At 42.1% G+C, this 17,407-nt stretch overlaps 1 protein-coding gene across 1 annotated transcript in view; it reads right to left on the reverse strand.

The window, feature by feature from the left end:
- Positions 1-13,777: 13,777 nt before the first annotated feature.
- The window catches only part of LOC141258704 (uncharacterized), a 40,871-nt gene continuing 37,241 nt past the window's right edge, over positions 13,778-17,407 (reverse strand). The window contains exon 7 of the mRNA XM_073673726.1: positions 13,778-16,185. Coding sequence (XP_073529827.1) covers positions 14,897-16,185 — 1,289 coding nt within the window. The 3' untranslated portion in view covers positions 13,778-14,896. The remainder of the gene's footprint in view (positions 16,186-17,407) is intronic.

The raw sequence follows: 17,407 nt of genomic DNA on the forward strand, positions 1-17,407 counted from the left end.
TATATATAATATATCCTGAGGAGACAACTAGAGACAATATATATATATATAATATATCCTGAGGGGACAACTAGAGACAATATATATATATATAATATATCCTGAGGAGACAACTAGAGACAATATATATATATAATATATCCTGAGGGGACAACTAGAGACAATATATATATATATAATATATCCTGAGGAGACAACTAGAGACAATATATATATATAATATATCCTGAGGGGACAACTAGAGACAATATATATATATAATATATCCTGAGGGGACAACTAGAGACAATATATATATATATAATATACCAAGCAATGTGAACTGAGGTCTAAGATGGTAGACATGCAAGAAATAGGAGCATGTTCACACTAGCAAAAAGAAGCAAAACCTACAAAAGACAAAAATATATCTCATACCCTACCATCATTATATATAAATGTAAAGCAAAGTTGCATAATAAATATAGGGTACTTACTGAACTATTTTTGATCAAAAAAAGTATACAAGCCGTCCCACCAGCGGCAAGGTGACCCTAAATTGGGACGGTACCTATACTGTCTATATTAAAAACCTTACTGTATATCAAAGTTGAAGTAATGCATATAAAAGGGTAGACAAATAGGACCGGGTCCCAACTCCAGACCACCTAGGCCCGTGGTAAGCTACATATATACTAATCAGCTCAACAAAGGGGATGCCACACCCTTAAATTGCACAGAATGCAAACAAGACAAAAAACCAAGCAATGTGAACTGAGGTCTAAGATGTATAATATATATATATATATATATATATATATATATATATATAATATATCCTGAGGAGACAACTAGAGACAATATATATATATATATATATATATATATATATATATATATATATAATATATATCCTGAGGAGACAACTAGAGACAATATATATATATAATATATCCTGAGGAGACAACTAGAGACAATATATACAGTACAGACCAAAAGTTTGGACACACCTTCTTATTTAAAGTTTTTTCTGTATTTTCATGACTATGGAAATTGTACATTCACACTGAAGGCATCAAAACTATGAATTAACACATGTGCAATTATATACTTAACAAAAAAGTGTGAAACAACTGAAAATATTTCTTATATTCTAGGTTCTTCAAAGTAGCCACCTTTTGCTTTGATGACTGCTTTGCACACTCTTGGCATTCTCTTCATGAGCTTCAAGAGGTAGTCACCGGAAATGGTCTTCCAACAATCTTGAAGGAGTTCCCAGAGATGCTTAGCACTTGTTGGCCCTTTTGCCTTCACTCTGCGGTCCAGTTCACCCCAAACCATCTCGATTGGGTTCAGGTCTGGTGACTGTGGAGGCCAGGTCATCTGGCGTAGCCCCCCATCACTCTCCTTCTTGGTCAAATAGCCCTTACACAGCCTGGAGGTGTGTTTGGGGTCATTGTCCTGTTGAAAAATAAATGATGGTCCAACTAAACGCAAACCGGATGGAATAGCAATGCTCTGTAAGATACTGTGGTAGCCATGCTGGTTCAGTATGCCTTCAATTTTGAATAAATCCCCAACAGTGTCACCAGAAAAGCACCCCCACACCATCACACCTCCTCCTCCATGCTTCACGGTGGTAACCAGGCATGTAGAGTCCATCCGTTCATGACAAAGACACAGTGGTTGGAACCAAAGATCTCAAATTTGGACTCATCAGACCAAAGCACAGATTTCCACTAGTCTAATGTCCATTCCTTGTGTTCTTTAGCCCAAACAAGTCTCTTCTGCTTGTTGCCTGTCCTTAGCAGTGGTTTCCTAGCAGCTATTTTACCATGAAGGCCTGCTGCACAAAGTCTCCTCTTAACAGTTGTTGAACAGATGTGTCTGCTGCTAGAACTCTGTGTGGCATTGACCTGGTCTCTAATCTGAGCTACTGTTAACCTGCGATTTCTGAGGCCGGTGACTCGGATAAACTTATCCTCAGAAGCAGAGGTGACTCTTGGTCTTCCTTTCCTGGGGCGGTCCTCATGTGAGCCAGTTTCTTTGTAGCGCTTGATGGTTTTTGCAACTGCACTAGGGGACACTTTCAAAGTTTGCCCAATTTTTCGGACTGACTGACCTTCATTTCTTAAAGTAATGATGGCCACTCTTTTTTCTTTACTTAGAATTTGTATTATGGCAAGAAAAAAAGCAGCTAACAGTCTATTCAGTAGGACTATCAGTTGTGTATCCACCTAACTTCTGCACAACACAACTGATGGTCCCAACCCCATTTATAAGGCAAGAAATCCCACTTATTAAACCTGACAGGGCACACCTGTGAAGTGAAAACCATTTCTCTTGAAGCTCATCAAGAGAATGCCAAGAGTGTGCAAAGCAGTCATCAAAGCAAAAGGTGGTTACTTTGAAGAACCTAGAATATAAGACATATTTTCAGTTGTTTCACACTTTTTTGTTAAGTATATAATTCCACATGTGTTAATTCATAGTTTTGATGCCTTCAGTGTGAATGTACAATTTTCATAGTCATGAAAATACAGAAAAATCTTTAAATGAGAAGGTGTGTCCAAACTTTTGGTCTGTACTGTATATATATATAATATATCCTGAGGAGACAACTAGAGACAATATATATATATAATATATCCTGAGGAGACAACTAGAGACAATATATATATATATATATAATATATATCCTGAGGAGACAACTAGAGACTATATATATATATATATATATATATATATATATATATATAATAATATATCCTGAGGAGACAACTAGAGACAATATATATATATATATAATATATCCTGAGGAGACAACTAGAGACAATATATATATATAATATATCCTGAGGAGACAACTAGAGACAATATATATATATAATATATCCTGAGGGGACAACTAGAGACAATATATATATATATATATATATATATATATATATATATATATATATAATATATCCTGAGGGGACAACTAGAGACAATATATATATATATATAATATATCCTGAGGAGACAACTAGAGACAATATATATATATATAATATATCCTGAGGAGACAACTAGAGACAATATATATATACAGTACAGAACAAAAGTTTGGACACACCTTCTCATTTAAAGATTTTTCTGTATTTTCATGACTATAAAAATTGTACATTCACATTGAAGGCATCAAAACTATGAATTACCACATGTGGAATTATATACTTAACAAAAAAGTGTGAAACAACTGAAAATATGTCTTATATTCTAGGTTCTTCAAAGTAGCCACCTTTTGCTTTGATGACTGCTTTGCACACTCTTGGCATTCTCTTGATGAGCTTCAAGAGGTAGTCACCGGAAATGGTCTTCCAACAATCTTGAAGGAGTTCCCAGAGATGCTTAGCACTTGTTGGCCCTTTTGCCTTCACTCTGTGGTCCAGCTCACCCCAAACCATCTCGATTGGGTTCAGGTCTGGTGACTGTGGAGGCCAGGTCATCTGGCGTAGCCCCCCATCACTCTCCTTCTTGGTCAAATAGCCCTTACACAGCCTGGAGGTGTGTTTGGGGTCATTGTCCTGTTGAAAAATAAATGATGGCCCAACTAAACGCAAACCGGATGGAATAGCATGCCGCTGCAAGATGCTGGGGTAGCCATGCTGGTTCAGTATGCCTTCAATTTTGAATAAATCTCCAACAGTGTCACCAGCAAAGCACGACCACACCATCACACCTCCTCCTCCATGCTTCACGGTGGGAACCAGGCATATAGAGTCCATCCGTTCACCTTTTCTGCGTCGCACAAAGACACAGTGGTTGGAACCAAAAATCTCAAATTTGGACTCATCAGACCAAAGCACAGATTTCCACTGGTCTACTGTCCATTCCTTGTGTTCTTTAGCCCAAACAAGTCTCTTCTGCTTGTTGCCTGTCCTTAGCAGTAGTTTCCTAGCAGCTATTTTACCATGAAGGCCTGCTGCACAAAGTCTCCTCTTAACAGTTGTTGAAGAGACGTGTCTGCTGCTAGAACTCTGTGTGGCATTGACCTGGTCTCTAATCTGAGCTGCTGTTAACCTGCGATTTCTGAGGCTGGTGACTCAGATAAACTTATCCTCAGAAGCAGAGGTGACTCTTGGTCTTCCTTTCCTGGGGCGGTCCTCATGTGAGCCAGTTTCTTTGTAGCGCTTGATGGTTTTTGCAACTGCACTTGGAGACACTTTCAGAGTTTGCCCAATTTTTCGGACTGACTGACCTTAATTTCTTAAAGTAATGATGGCCACTCGTTTTTCTTTACTTAGCTGCTTTTTTCTTGCCATAATACAAATTCTAACAGTCTATTCAGTAGGACTATCAGCTGTGTATCCACCAGACTTCTGCACAGCACAACTGATGGTCCCAACCCCATTTATAAGGCAAGAAATCCCACTTATTAAACCTGACAGGGCACACCTGTGAAGTGAAAACCATTTCCGGTGACTACCTCTTGAAGTTCTTCAAGAGAATGCCAAGAGTGTGCAAAGCAGTCATCAAAGCAAAAGGTGGCTACTGTGAAGAACCTAGAATATAAGACATATTTTCACTTGCTTCACACTTTTTTGTTAAGTATATAATTCCACATGTGTTAATTCATAGTTTTGATGCCTTCAGTGTGAATGTACAATTTTCATAGTCAAGAAAATACAGGAAAATCTTTAAATGAGAAGGTGTGTCCAAACTTTTGGTCTGTACTGTATATATATATATGTATATATTGTCTCCTCCGGATATATTACATATATATATATATATACACGAATACAGTACAGACCAAAACTTTGGACACACCTTCTCATTTAAAGATTTTTCTGTATTTTCATGACTATGAAAATTGTACATTCACACTGAAGGCATCAAAACTATGAATTAACACATGTGGAATTATATACTTAACAAAAAAGTGTGAAACAACTGAAAATATGTCTTATATTCTAGGTTCTTCAAAGTAGCCACCTTTTGCTTTGATGACTGCTTTGCACACTCTTGGCATTCTCTTGATGAGCTTCAAGAGGTAGTCACCGGAAATGGTCTTCCAACAATCTTGAAGGAGTTCCCAGAGATGCTTAGCACTTGTTGGCCCTTTTGCCTTCACTCTGCGGTCCAGCTCATCCCAAACCATCTCGATTGGGTTCAGGTCTGGTGACTGTGGAGGCCAGGTCATCTGGCGTAGCCCCCCATCACTCTCCTTCTTGGTCAAATAGCCCTTACACAGCCTGGAGGTGTGTTTGGGGTCATTGTCCTGTTGAAAAATAAATGATGGTCCAACTAAACTCCAACCGGATGGAATAGCATGCCGCTGTAAGATGCTGTGGTAGCCATGCTGGTTCAGTATGCCTTCAATTTTGAATAAATTCCCAACAGTGTCACCAGCAAAGCCCCCCCCCCCCCACACCATCACACCTCCTCCTCCATGCTTCATGGTGAGAACCAGGCATGTAGAGTCCATCCGTTCACCTTTTCTGCGTCGCACAAAGACACGGTGGTTGGAACCAAAGATCTCAAATTTGGACTCATCAGACCAAAGCACAGATTTCCACTGGTCTAATGTCCATTCCTTGTATTCTTTTGCCCAAACAAGTCTCTTCTGCTTGTTGCCTGTCCTTAGCAGTGGTTTCCTAGCAGCTATTTTACCATGAAGGCCTGCTGCACAAAGTCTCCTCTTAACAGTTGTTGTAGAGATGTGTCTGCTGCTAAAACTCTGTGTGACATTGACCTGGTCTCTAATCTGAGCTGCTGTTAATCTGCGATTTCTGAGGCTGATGACTCGGATAAACTTATCCTCAGAAGCAGAGGTGACTCTTGGTCTTCCTTTCCTGGGGTGGTCCTCATGTGAGCCAGTTTCTTTGTAGCGCTTGATGGTTTTTGCAACTGCACTTGGGGACATTTTCAAAGTTTTCCCAATTTTTCGGACTGACTGACCTTCATTTCTTAAAGTAATGATGGCCACTTGTTTTTCTTTACTTTGCTGCTTTTTTCTTGCCATAATACAAATTCTAACAGTCTATTCAGTAAGACTATCAGCTGTGTATCCACCTGACTTCTGCACAACACAACTAATGGTCCCAACCCCATTTATAAGGCAAGAAATCCCACTTATTAAACCTGACAGGGCACACCTGTGAAGTGAAAACCATTTCCGGTGACTACCTCTGGAAGCTCATCAAGAGAATGCCAAGAGTGTGCAAAGCAGTCATCAAAGCAAAAGGTGGCTACTGTGAAGAACCTAGAATATAAGACATATTTTCAGTTGTTTCACATTTTTTTGTTAAGTATATAATTGCACATGTGTTAATTCATAGTTTTGATGCCTTCAGTGTGAATATACAATTTTCATAGTCATGAAAATACAGAAAAATCTTTAAATGAGAAGGTGTGTCCAAACTTTTGGTCTGTACTGTATATATATATATATATATATATATATATATACAGTGCTGGCCAAAAGTATTGGCACCCCTGCAATTCAGATAATACTCGGCTTCTTCCTGAAAATAATTGCAATCACAAATTCTTTGATATTATTCTCTTCATTTAATTTGTCTTCAATGAAAAAAACACAAAAAGAATTGTCCTAAAGCCAAATTGGATATAATTCCACACCAAACCTAAAAAAGGGGGTGGACAAAAGTATTGGCACCCTTTAAAAAATCATGCGAGGGTATGTGCACACGATGCAGAAATGAAGCAGAAAATTTCTGCATCTCCCTGGCTGAAAAAACGCATGCAGAGTGTGCATGTGTTTTTCCTGCCAAATACATGCGGATTTGAAGCGTTATTCACATGTGTTTCCGCATGTGGATTGACAAGCGCTTTCCAGGCGATTTTAGCATCACTTGAAAAGTGCTTGACAACTAGGTCACACTATATAAATCCATGCAAACAGCATGGATTTATATACTGTGACCCGAGAGAGTGTATATACTTACCTCTGATGGCCCACGCTGTCCTGCTCAATCCGTTCTCCCTCGCCGGCAACTTTAAATTGAAAGACCTGCCGACGTCATCGTCACGTGACCCGTCACATGACTCTGACGTCAGAGCAGGTCCTTCAACTCACAAGTGCCGGGAACCAAACAGGAGCGGTGCGCGGGCCGACAGAAGGTAAGTATACATTTATTTTTTATTTTATTCTTGTTTTACAGCTATTTTAATGGTACCTGGGTGTGGAGGAGACTCTCCTCTCCTCCACACCCGGGTACCATCCACACATTAGAACGCGCCAATAACGCAAGTACAAATGCAGTCTTGCGGAATTGGCGCGTTCTAATGCAAGTCAATGGCAACGAAAACGCCGCGTTTACGCAAAATTAATTGACATGCTGCGGATCTTTGAGCGCAGCGTTTACGCTGTGGAAAAATCCGCATCATGGGCACAGCACATGCGGATTTCAATTGGGGAACATTGCTGCCCTTCTACCATGCGTTTTTAATGCGTTTCCGCGGCGTTTACGCAACTGCAAAAACGCCGCGGAAACGCATTAAATACGCATCGTGTGAACTCAGCCTGATGCTTCTCTAATTGGTGTAATTAACAGCACCTGTAACTTACCTGTGGCACCTAACAGGTGTTGGCAATAACTAAATCACACTTGCAGCCAGTTAACATGGATTAAAGTTGACTCAACCTCTGTCCTGTGTCCTTGTGTGTACCACATTGAGCATGGAGAAAAGAAAGAAGACCAAAGAACTGTCTGAGGACTTGAGAAACCAAATTGTGAGGACGCATGAGCAATCTCAAGGCTACAAGTCCATCTCCAAAGACCTGAATGTTCCTGTGTCTTCCGTGCGCAGTGTCATCAAGAAGTTTAAAGCCCATGGCACTGTGGCTAACCTCCCTAGATGTGGACGGAAAAGAAAAATTGACGAGAGATTTCAACGCAAGATTGTGCGGATGGTGGATAAAGAACCTCGACTAACATCCAAACAAGTTCAAGCTGCCCTGCAGTCCGAGGGTACAACAGTGTCAACCCGTACTATCCGTCGACGTCTGAATGAAAAGGGACTGTATGGTAGGATACCCAGGAAGACCCCACTTCTTACCCCGAGACATAAAAAAGCCAGGCTGGAGTTTGCCAAAACTTACCTGAGAAAGCCTAAAACGTTTTGGAAGAATGTTCTCTGGTCAGATGAGACAAAAGTAGAGCTTTTTGTGAAAAAGCATCAACATAGAGTGTACAGGAAAAAAAAGAGGCATTCAAAGAAAAGAACACGGTCCCTACAGTCAAACACGGCGGAGGTTCCCTGATGTTTTGGGGTTGCTTTGCTGCCTCTGGCACTGGACTGCTTGACCGTGTGCATGGCATTATGAAGTCTGATGACTACCAACAAATTTTGCAGCATAATGTAGGGCCCAGTGTGAGAAAGCTGGGTCTCCCTCAGAGGTCATGGGTCTTCCAGCAGGACAATGACCCAAAACACACTTCCAAAAGCACTATAAAATGGTTTGAGAGAAAGCACTGGAGACTTCTAAGGTGGCCAGCAATGAGTCCAGACCTGAATCCCATAGAACACCTGTGGAGAGATCTCAAAATGGCAGTTTGGAGAAGGCACCCTTCAAATATCAGAGACCTGGAGCAGTTTGCCAAAGAAGAATGGTCTACAATTCCAGCAGAGCATTGTAAGAAACTCATTGATGGTTACCGGAAGCGGTTGTTCCCAGTTATGTTGGCTAAAGGTTGTGCAACCAAGTATTAGGCTGAGGGTGCCAATACTTTTGTCTGGCCCTTTTTTGGAGTTTTGTATGAAATGATCAATGATTTGATTTTTGCTTCATTCTCTTTTGTGTTTTTTCCTTGCAAGCAAATTAAATGAAGATAATAATACCAAAGAATTTGTGATTGCAATCATTTTCAGGAAGAAACTGAGTATTATCTGACAGAATTGCAGGGGTGCCAATACTTTTGGCCAGCACTGTATATATATATATATATATATATATATATATATATATATATATATATATATATATATATATATATATACACACTGCTCAAAAAAATAAAGGGAAAACTCACATAACCCATCCTAGATCTGAATGAATGAAATCTTCTCAGTGAATACTTTGTTCTGTAGAAAGCTGAATGTGCTGAGAACAAAATCACACAAAAATCATCAATGGAAATCAAATTTATTAACCAATGGAGGCCTGGATTTGGCGTCACCCCCAAAATTAAAGTGGAAACACACACTACAGGCTGTTCCAACTTTGATGTAATGTCCTTAAAACAAGTCACAATGAGGCTGAGTATTGTGTGTGGCCTCCACGTGCCTGTATGACCTCCCTACAACGCCTGGGCATGCTCCTGATGAGGCTGAGTATTGTGTGTGGCCTCCACGTGCCTGTATGACCTCCCTACAACGCCTGGGCATGCTCCTGATGAGGCTGAGTATTGTGTGTGGCCTCCACGTGCCTGTATGACCTTCCTACAACGCCTGGGCATGCTCCTGATGAGGCTGAGTATTGTGTGTGGCCTCCACGTGCCTGTATGACCTCCCTACAACGCCTGGGCATGCTCCTGATGAGGCTGAGTATTGTGTGTGGCCTCCACGTGCCTGTATGACATTCCTACAACGCCTGGGCATGCTCCTGATGAGGCTGAGTATTGTGTGTGGCCTCCACGTGCCTGTATGACCTCCCTACAACGCCTGGGCATGCTCCTGATGAGGCTGAGTATTGTGTGTGGCCTCCACGTGCCTGTATGACCTCTCTACAACGCCTGGGCATGCTCCTGATGAGGCTGAGTATTGTGTGTGGCCTCCACGTGCCTGTATGACCTCCCTACAATGCCTGGGCATGCTCCTGATGAGGCTGAGTATTGTATGTGGCCTCCACGTGCCTGTATGACCTCCCTACAACGCCTGGGCATGCTCCTGATGAGGCCGAGTATTGTGTGTGGCCTCCACGTGCCTGTATGACCTCCCTACAATGCCTGGGCATGCTCCTGATGAGGCTGAGTATTGTATGTGGCCTCCACGTGCCTGTATGACCTCCCTACAACGCCTGGGCATGCTCCTGATGAGGCCGAGTATTGTGTGTGGCCTCCACGTGCCTGTATGACCTCCTTACAACGCCTGGGCATGCTCCTGATGAGGCTGAGTATTGTGTGTGGCCTCCACGTGCCTGTATGACCTCCCTACAACGCCTGGGCATGCTTCTGATGAGTCTCAGTATTGTGTGTGGCATCCACGTGCCTGTATGACCTCCCTACAATGCCTGGGCATGCTCCTGATGAGGCTGAGTATTGTGTGTGGCCTCCACGTGCCTGTATGACCTCCCTACAACGCCTGGGCATGCTCCTGATGAGGCTGAGTATTGTGTGTGGCCTCCACGTGCCTGTATGACCTCCATACAACGCCTGGGCATGCTCCTGATGAGGCTGAGTATTGTGTGTGGCCTCCATGTGCTTGTATGACCTCCCTACAACACCTGGGCATGCTCTTGATGAGGCTGAGTATTGTGTGTGGCCTCCACGTGCCTGTATGACCTCCCTACAACGCCTGGGCATGCTCCTGATGAGGTTGCGGATGGTCTCCTGTGGGATCGCCTCCCAGACCTGGACTAAATCATCCGCCAACTCCTGGACAGTCTGTGGTGCAACGTGACGTTGGTGGATGGAGCGAGACATGATGTCCCAGATGTGCTCAATCGGATTCAGGTCTGGGGAACGGGCGGCCAGTCCATAGCTTCAATGCCTTCATCTTGCAGGAACTGCTGACACACTCCAGACACATGAGGTCTGGCATTGTCCTGCATTAGGAGGAACCCAGGGCCAACCGCACCAGCATATGGTCTCACAAGGGGTCTGAGGATCTCATCTTGGTACCTAATGGCAGTCAGGCTACCTCTGGCGAGCACATGGAGGGCTGTGCGGCCCTCCAAAGAAATGCCACCCCACACCATTACTGACCCACTGCCAAACCGGTCATGCTGAAGGATGTTGCAGGCAGCAGATCGCTCTCCACGGCGTCTCCAGACTCTGTCACGTCTGTCACATGTGCTCAGTGTGAACCTGCTTTCATCTGTGAAGAGCATAGGGCGCCAGTGGCGACTTTGCCAATCCTGGTGTTCTGTGGCAAATGCCAAGCGTCCTGCACGGTGTTTGGCTGTGAGCACAACCCCCATCTGTGGACGTCGGGCCCTCATACCACCCTCATGGAGTCGGTTTCTAACCATTTGTGCAGACACATGCACATTTGTCGCCTGCTGGAGGTCATTTTGCAGGGCTCTGGCAGTGCTCCTCCTGTTCCTCCTTGCACAAAGGCGGAGGTAGCGGTCCTGCTGCTGGGTTGTTGCCCTCCTATGGCCCCCTCCACGTCTCCTGGTAGCGCCTCCAGCCTCTGGACACTACGCTGACAGACACAGCAAACCTTCTTGCCACAGCTCGCATTGATGTGCCATCCTGGATGAGCTGCACTACCTGAGCAACTTCTGTGGGTTGTAGAGTCCATCTCATGCTACCACGAGTGTGACAGCACAACCAACATTCAAAAGTGACCAAAATATCAGCCAAAAAGCATTTGTACCGAGATGTGGTCTGTGGTCCCCACCTGCAGAACCACTCCTTTATTGAGAGTGTCTTGATAATTGCCAATAATTTCCATCTATTGTCTATTCCATTTGCGGAACAGCATGTGAAATTGATTGTCAATCAGTGTTGCTTCCTAAGTGGACAGTTTGATTTCACAGAAGTTTGATTCACTTGGAGTTATATTCTGTTGTTTAAGTGTTCCCTTTATTTTTTTGAGCAGTGTATCTTATGTAACACGGACGGCATCTTGCGCTCTGGAGAGGGGGCATGGCTTTTGATGCAACACTTTGAGCCAAACCAGTTATGACATTTTGGTGCAAATATTTGGTTAACAGTAAGCCAATTAATAGTTGGTGTAAATTTATGGTCCTTCTACACAACCTGATTTTCGGGGAATAACCATTTGTAGGAATGCTCGATCATGATCCTAGGACTGCCAGAAGTATTCTAGTACAAAGCTCTACTTTCTCCTGCAGTCCCATAGCCACTAAATGTAGCAAAGGTCAAACATGTGCACCTTCACTACATGACTGGTTGTTCTTGGTGTTCCAAAGACCTGTCCTTGTGGTCACTGGAGGTCCCAGTGGTCAGATCCCTAGCCATAAAATAACTGCCCCCTATTCAGTGGATAGAGAATAACTATAACTCGTGACACCGCGTTCCAAAATATTATGCAAACACTATTTCTCAGATTAGTTTCTCTCCTTTATGTGCATAGCAGCCATTGACTCGGAGGTTTATTTGCAGTATGAGATGGGGCTTTGTTTTTTTAGACAATGGCGAATGCTCAAAAGCGCACTGGGACCTGGTGCCATTCCAGCAGATGAATGCAGTGTATGAGTAGGTGTATGGATTTGCCCATTTACTAAATACTGAGCTGTTTCTATACTTTGCTCCCTATATTCCACTTCTAGTCTGTTGGACATTGTTCTATCAGATAGTTACCTTATTTATTGGTGCTGCTATATTTACTATATCTACATCATCCCCTCCTGCTGTTTTGTGCCGATCGGTGTTTGCTCACTGTGCCTTTTTATCAAAATGTTTTTTGTCTACATTGTGACCTAATAAAGATTTATATTTCCTTCCTTCCCCCTATCTTTGGCTATATTTTGTGTGAATAGGCTTATATTGTATTTCATATAGCCATAGTATGGAATATTTTGCTTTGTGCTGCCATTATACATTTTAGATGTATTAACTTTTACTATGAGGTTTTCTCATATTATGTGCACTGTTTCTGTCTGACAGTTGGCTCTATATTGCTTTGCCAAGGTCATTATCACATCTTCAAGGACCCTGAAGGGGATTCCAGCTCTCTCACTATGATTCTGGCCCAAAACACGACTCTGCCAACTCCTTGATGAGATGGAACCAGGTTGGGGACATGGTCGCCATCCACTACTCCATCCAGGGTTGCACGGCATCGTCAGTGAACATGGCCGGTTTACAATGAGTCTTCATGTGTGTCGGGGCCACAGCAGCCATTGCTGCTTGAGACCGCACTGTTTAGGGCCGGCCGAATAGTAGGTTTATGCACAACTGCAGCAGCTTCACATACCTGTTTGCTGCTTTGTGATAGTATTTTAGCAGCTGCTCTCTTAAGCCGATGAATTTGTTTGGCAGAAACCATCCTCATTACGCCTTTGTCTGCACTAACCCGTCCGTGCTGTGTAACAGCCACAAATCTGCTCACAGTACTATGATCACGTTTACGTTTTTATGAAATATCTACGGTAATTATTTCACACCTTTTCCGGGGCATTGCACTATTTGATGCTTTTTGGAGGCAGAGATCCTTTTTCTTTCCCATATTGCTTGAAACCTGCGGCTGCTTAATAATGTGGAACATCCTTCTTCGGGCAGAGACAGACTACTGTATAATTCGTGTGATGATCGCATCGCAGTGCACGGACTGGCCGGCACCTCTCCTGACCTGAGCGTGACGGCATGAGGTATTTCTATGCAGCTGTCAAACTCAGGTCCGGAGAGCAGACAGCCAGTACGAGGTTTACATTGCGATACTCGCGCGAGAAATGTGGCAGTCTGTCTCTGCCCTTAAGGGCTTACCTGGCAAACCAATTATCACAGGTGTTTGAGATTGACGTCAGTGATCCAAAGATCCAAAAGAGTTTATGGGAGAAACAAACAATTACATATTTAAGACACTTAAATGCAATTTTCATAATAATTTGAAACACAGTGTAAAGCTTTTTTAACTTGGCATCAGTACAGTCTGCAACAAACGTCTGATACAGAGTGAGATAACTAAATTCACCAAATGCTCAAGAAAAAGGATTTACACAAACAGTGGATAAAAAGAACTATATAGAAAAAATCGTATCATAACATTACACATTGCTCAGAGCAAGATGATGGGAGATCATCCAATGGTTGTGTCAACAAAGAAACACTTCATGTAAGACCTTTCCTATGGTAACACAATGAAAGCATTATTTTACGTGTGAAGTAAAATATCAATGTTGTTCTAGGTTCATAGGTCATTATCTTACCATTTAAAGTTAGGGTTAGAATATCTTGTCTGCGATCTGAGTACTGATAAGCATTTCCCTCCCATGAATACGAATTCTCTCCTGTGAATTCCTGGGTGTCTAATTAGATTTGATTTATTTATAAATGATTTCCCACACTGTAACCACAAATATGGATCCTCTGCTGTCTGATTTCTCTCATGTGTAACTAGATGTTCTTTCTGCAGAAAACTTTTCCCCCATTCAGAACATAAATACAGTTTCTCTACTGTATGACTTCTGTGATGCTTAATAAGAAGGAATTGATCTAGAAGTGATTTCCCACACTATGAACAGCATTACGGCTTCTCTCCTGTGTGAATTCGCTCATGCACAGCAAGACTAGTTTTATCTGCACAGCATTTTACACAAAAAGAACATGAATATGACTTCTCTCCCATATTTCTTTTCTGATAAGCAAGAAGATGTGATCTATAAAAAATGTTTTCAACATTCTGAACATGAATATGGCTTCTCTACAGTGTGACTTCTCATGAGTAGGAAGTCTAATTTCATCGTTAAAGCATTCTCCACATGTAAACAAGTGTGCGAATTGTCTCATGTGAAACAAGATGAGCTTTAGGTTTAAAACATTCGGAACAAGAAGACACTTTCACTCCTGTGTGAATTCTCTGTTTAACTAGATTTATCTATATATATTCTCACACTGTGATCATGAATGTGGATTCTCTCATGTGTAACTACATGCTCTTTCTGCAGAAAATAGTTCTCACATTCAGAACATAATGTCACTTTCTCTCCTATAGGACTTCTCTGATGTTTAATAAGAGGGAATGTATCTATAAGTGATTTCATGCATTATGAACATGATTACAGCTTCTCTCTTGTGTGAATTCTCTCATGTCTGGCAAGATACAATTTCTGCATAAAATGTTTTCCACATTCAGAACATGTGAATGACTTCTCCCCTGTGTGAATTCTTTGATGTTCAACAAGACTTGATTTATCTGTAAAACATTTCCGACATAGTGAACATGAATACAACGTCTTTCCTGTATGAGTTTTCTGATGTGTAACAAGATTAGATTTATTTCTAAAAGATCTTCCACATTCTGAACAAGAGTATGGTCTCTCACCTGTGTGAATCCTCTCATGTCTAACAAGACTGGATTTATTTGTAAAACATTTCTCACATTCTGAACATGAATACGGCTTCTCTCCTGTGTGATCTCTCTCATGTCTAACAAGACTGGATTTATTTTTAAAATATTTTACACACTTTGAACATGAATATGGCTTCTCTTCCGTGTGAATTCTCTCATGTCTAACAAGATGCGCTTTTTCTATAAAACATTTCCCACATTGTGAACATGAATACGGCTTCTCTCCCGTGTGACTTCTCTCATGTGTAGTAAGACTAGTTTTATCTGTAAAGCATTTCCCACATTGTGAACATGAGTACGGCTTCTCTCCTATGTGTCTTCTCTGATGTGCAATAAGATGTGATCTACAAGTAAAACGTTTTCCACATTCAGAACATGAATACGGCCTCTCTCCAGTGTGAATTCTCTCATGTGTGGTAAGCCTAGTTTTATTTGTAAAGCATTTTCCACATAGAGAACATGAATACGGCTTCACTCCTGTGTGAATTGTCTCATGTGAAACCAGATGAGCTTTGCTTGTAAAACATTTTCCACATTCTGAACAAGAATACGGCTTCACTCCTGTGTGAATTCTCTGATGTGAAACTAGATATGATTTGTTTGCAAAACATTTCCCACATTCAGAACATGAGTACGGTTTTTCTCCTGTGTGAATTCTCTCATGTGAAGTAAACCTAGTTTTATCTGTAAAACATTTCCCACACATTGAACATGAATACAACTTTTTCCACACAGAATTAGTGACAGAGGAGAAAAGACCGGAGTTTTTTGTAAACGGTTTTCCAGGTTGAACCTTTTTATTGACTTTCTGAACAGCACTTGTGGAACCAATCTGTCCTTGGTCAGGAGAAGACTCCTCATGATTAGGGGGAGGTCCCGGATGTACAGGAAGGGCATTGATGCTTTGTCCTGGAGTGTGCTGCATGACATCTTCATCTTCTACTTTACAACTTAACGAAACCATTAGGTTTCCCTCACATTTCTTGCTGGGATCATCTAGTTGGAATTTAAAATTGATCGCATGATTTTTTTTCACAAAAGCATCACTTTATGGTCACATTCACATGTTCAGTATTTGGTCAGCCAAAATCAGGAGTGGAAAATCAGAGGAAAAGTATAATAGAAACAAGTTGTCACCACTTCTGCATTTTTCATTCACTCCTGGTTTTGGCTTACAAATACTGATGTAAAATACTGACAATACTATATGTGTGAACGTTGCCTTAGGCTATGTGCCCACGATGCAGAAATGAAGCAGAAAATTTCTGCAGCATTTCTGCATCTCCCTGGCAGAAAAAACGCATGCAGATTGTACATGCGTTTTTCCTGCGTAATACATGCGGATTCACATGCGCTTTCAAAGCGATTTTAGCATCACTTTCAAAGTGCTTGACAACTAGGTCACACTATATAAATCCATGCAAACAGCATGGATTTATATAGTGTGACCTTTAGAATGGTTAAAAATAAAAAAATAAACCTTGATACTTAACTTCTGATGGCCCGGGGTGTGCTGCTGCGCTCGTTCCTGGCTGCCGGGATATCACGATGCCCTGTACTGAAGGACCTACCGTCACATGACTGTGACGTCACCGCAGGTCCTACAGTCCAACGCGATGTGCCGGCAAAGGAGAAGGAGCGCAGCGCGGGCCGCCAGAAGGTAAATATAATCTTTATTTTTTATTTTATTCTTTTTTTTTTTTTTACAGTTTTCTATGGTATCTGGGTGTGGAAGAGAGTCTCCTGTCCTCCACACCCGGGTACCATCCGCACATTAGAACGCGCCAATTACGCAAGTACAGATGCAGTCTAGCGGCATTGGCGCGTTCTAATGCAAGTCAATGGCGGCGAAAACACTGCGCTTCCGCAAAATTAATGGACATGCTGCGGATTTTTGAGCACAGCATAAACGCTGCGGAATGGGCATTGAAAGTGCCGAATTGCATAGGGGACCATGGCAGAAGGCTTACCATGCATTTACGCTGCGGAAATTTCCGCACCAAAAACGCATGAAATACGCATCGTGGACACACAGCCTTTCAACAAATTTAAATGTCCCTCCAATGTACCTTTCCTATGCCATCTGACACCAGGCGTTGAGAGACGTAGTACAACTACCAAGGCACGGGTCCCATGCTGAATAACGTGTGCAGGACATCATATGGGATCCTCAGCTACAATTGTATCTCTCCGCCACTGATCTCAAATTTCACACAAG

Source organism: Phyllobates terribilis, unplaced genomic scaffold (genome assembly GCF_046119375.1).
Source record: "Phyllobates terribilis strain yellow unplaced genomic scaffold, ASM4611937v1 Scaffold_3__8_contigs__length_932513732, whole genome shotgun sequence".
NCBI lineage: Eukaryota > Metazoa > Chordata > Amphibia > Anura > Dendrobatidae > Phyllobates > Phyllobates terribilis.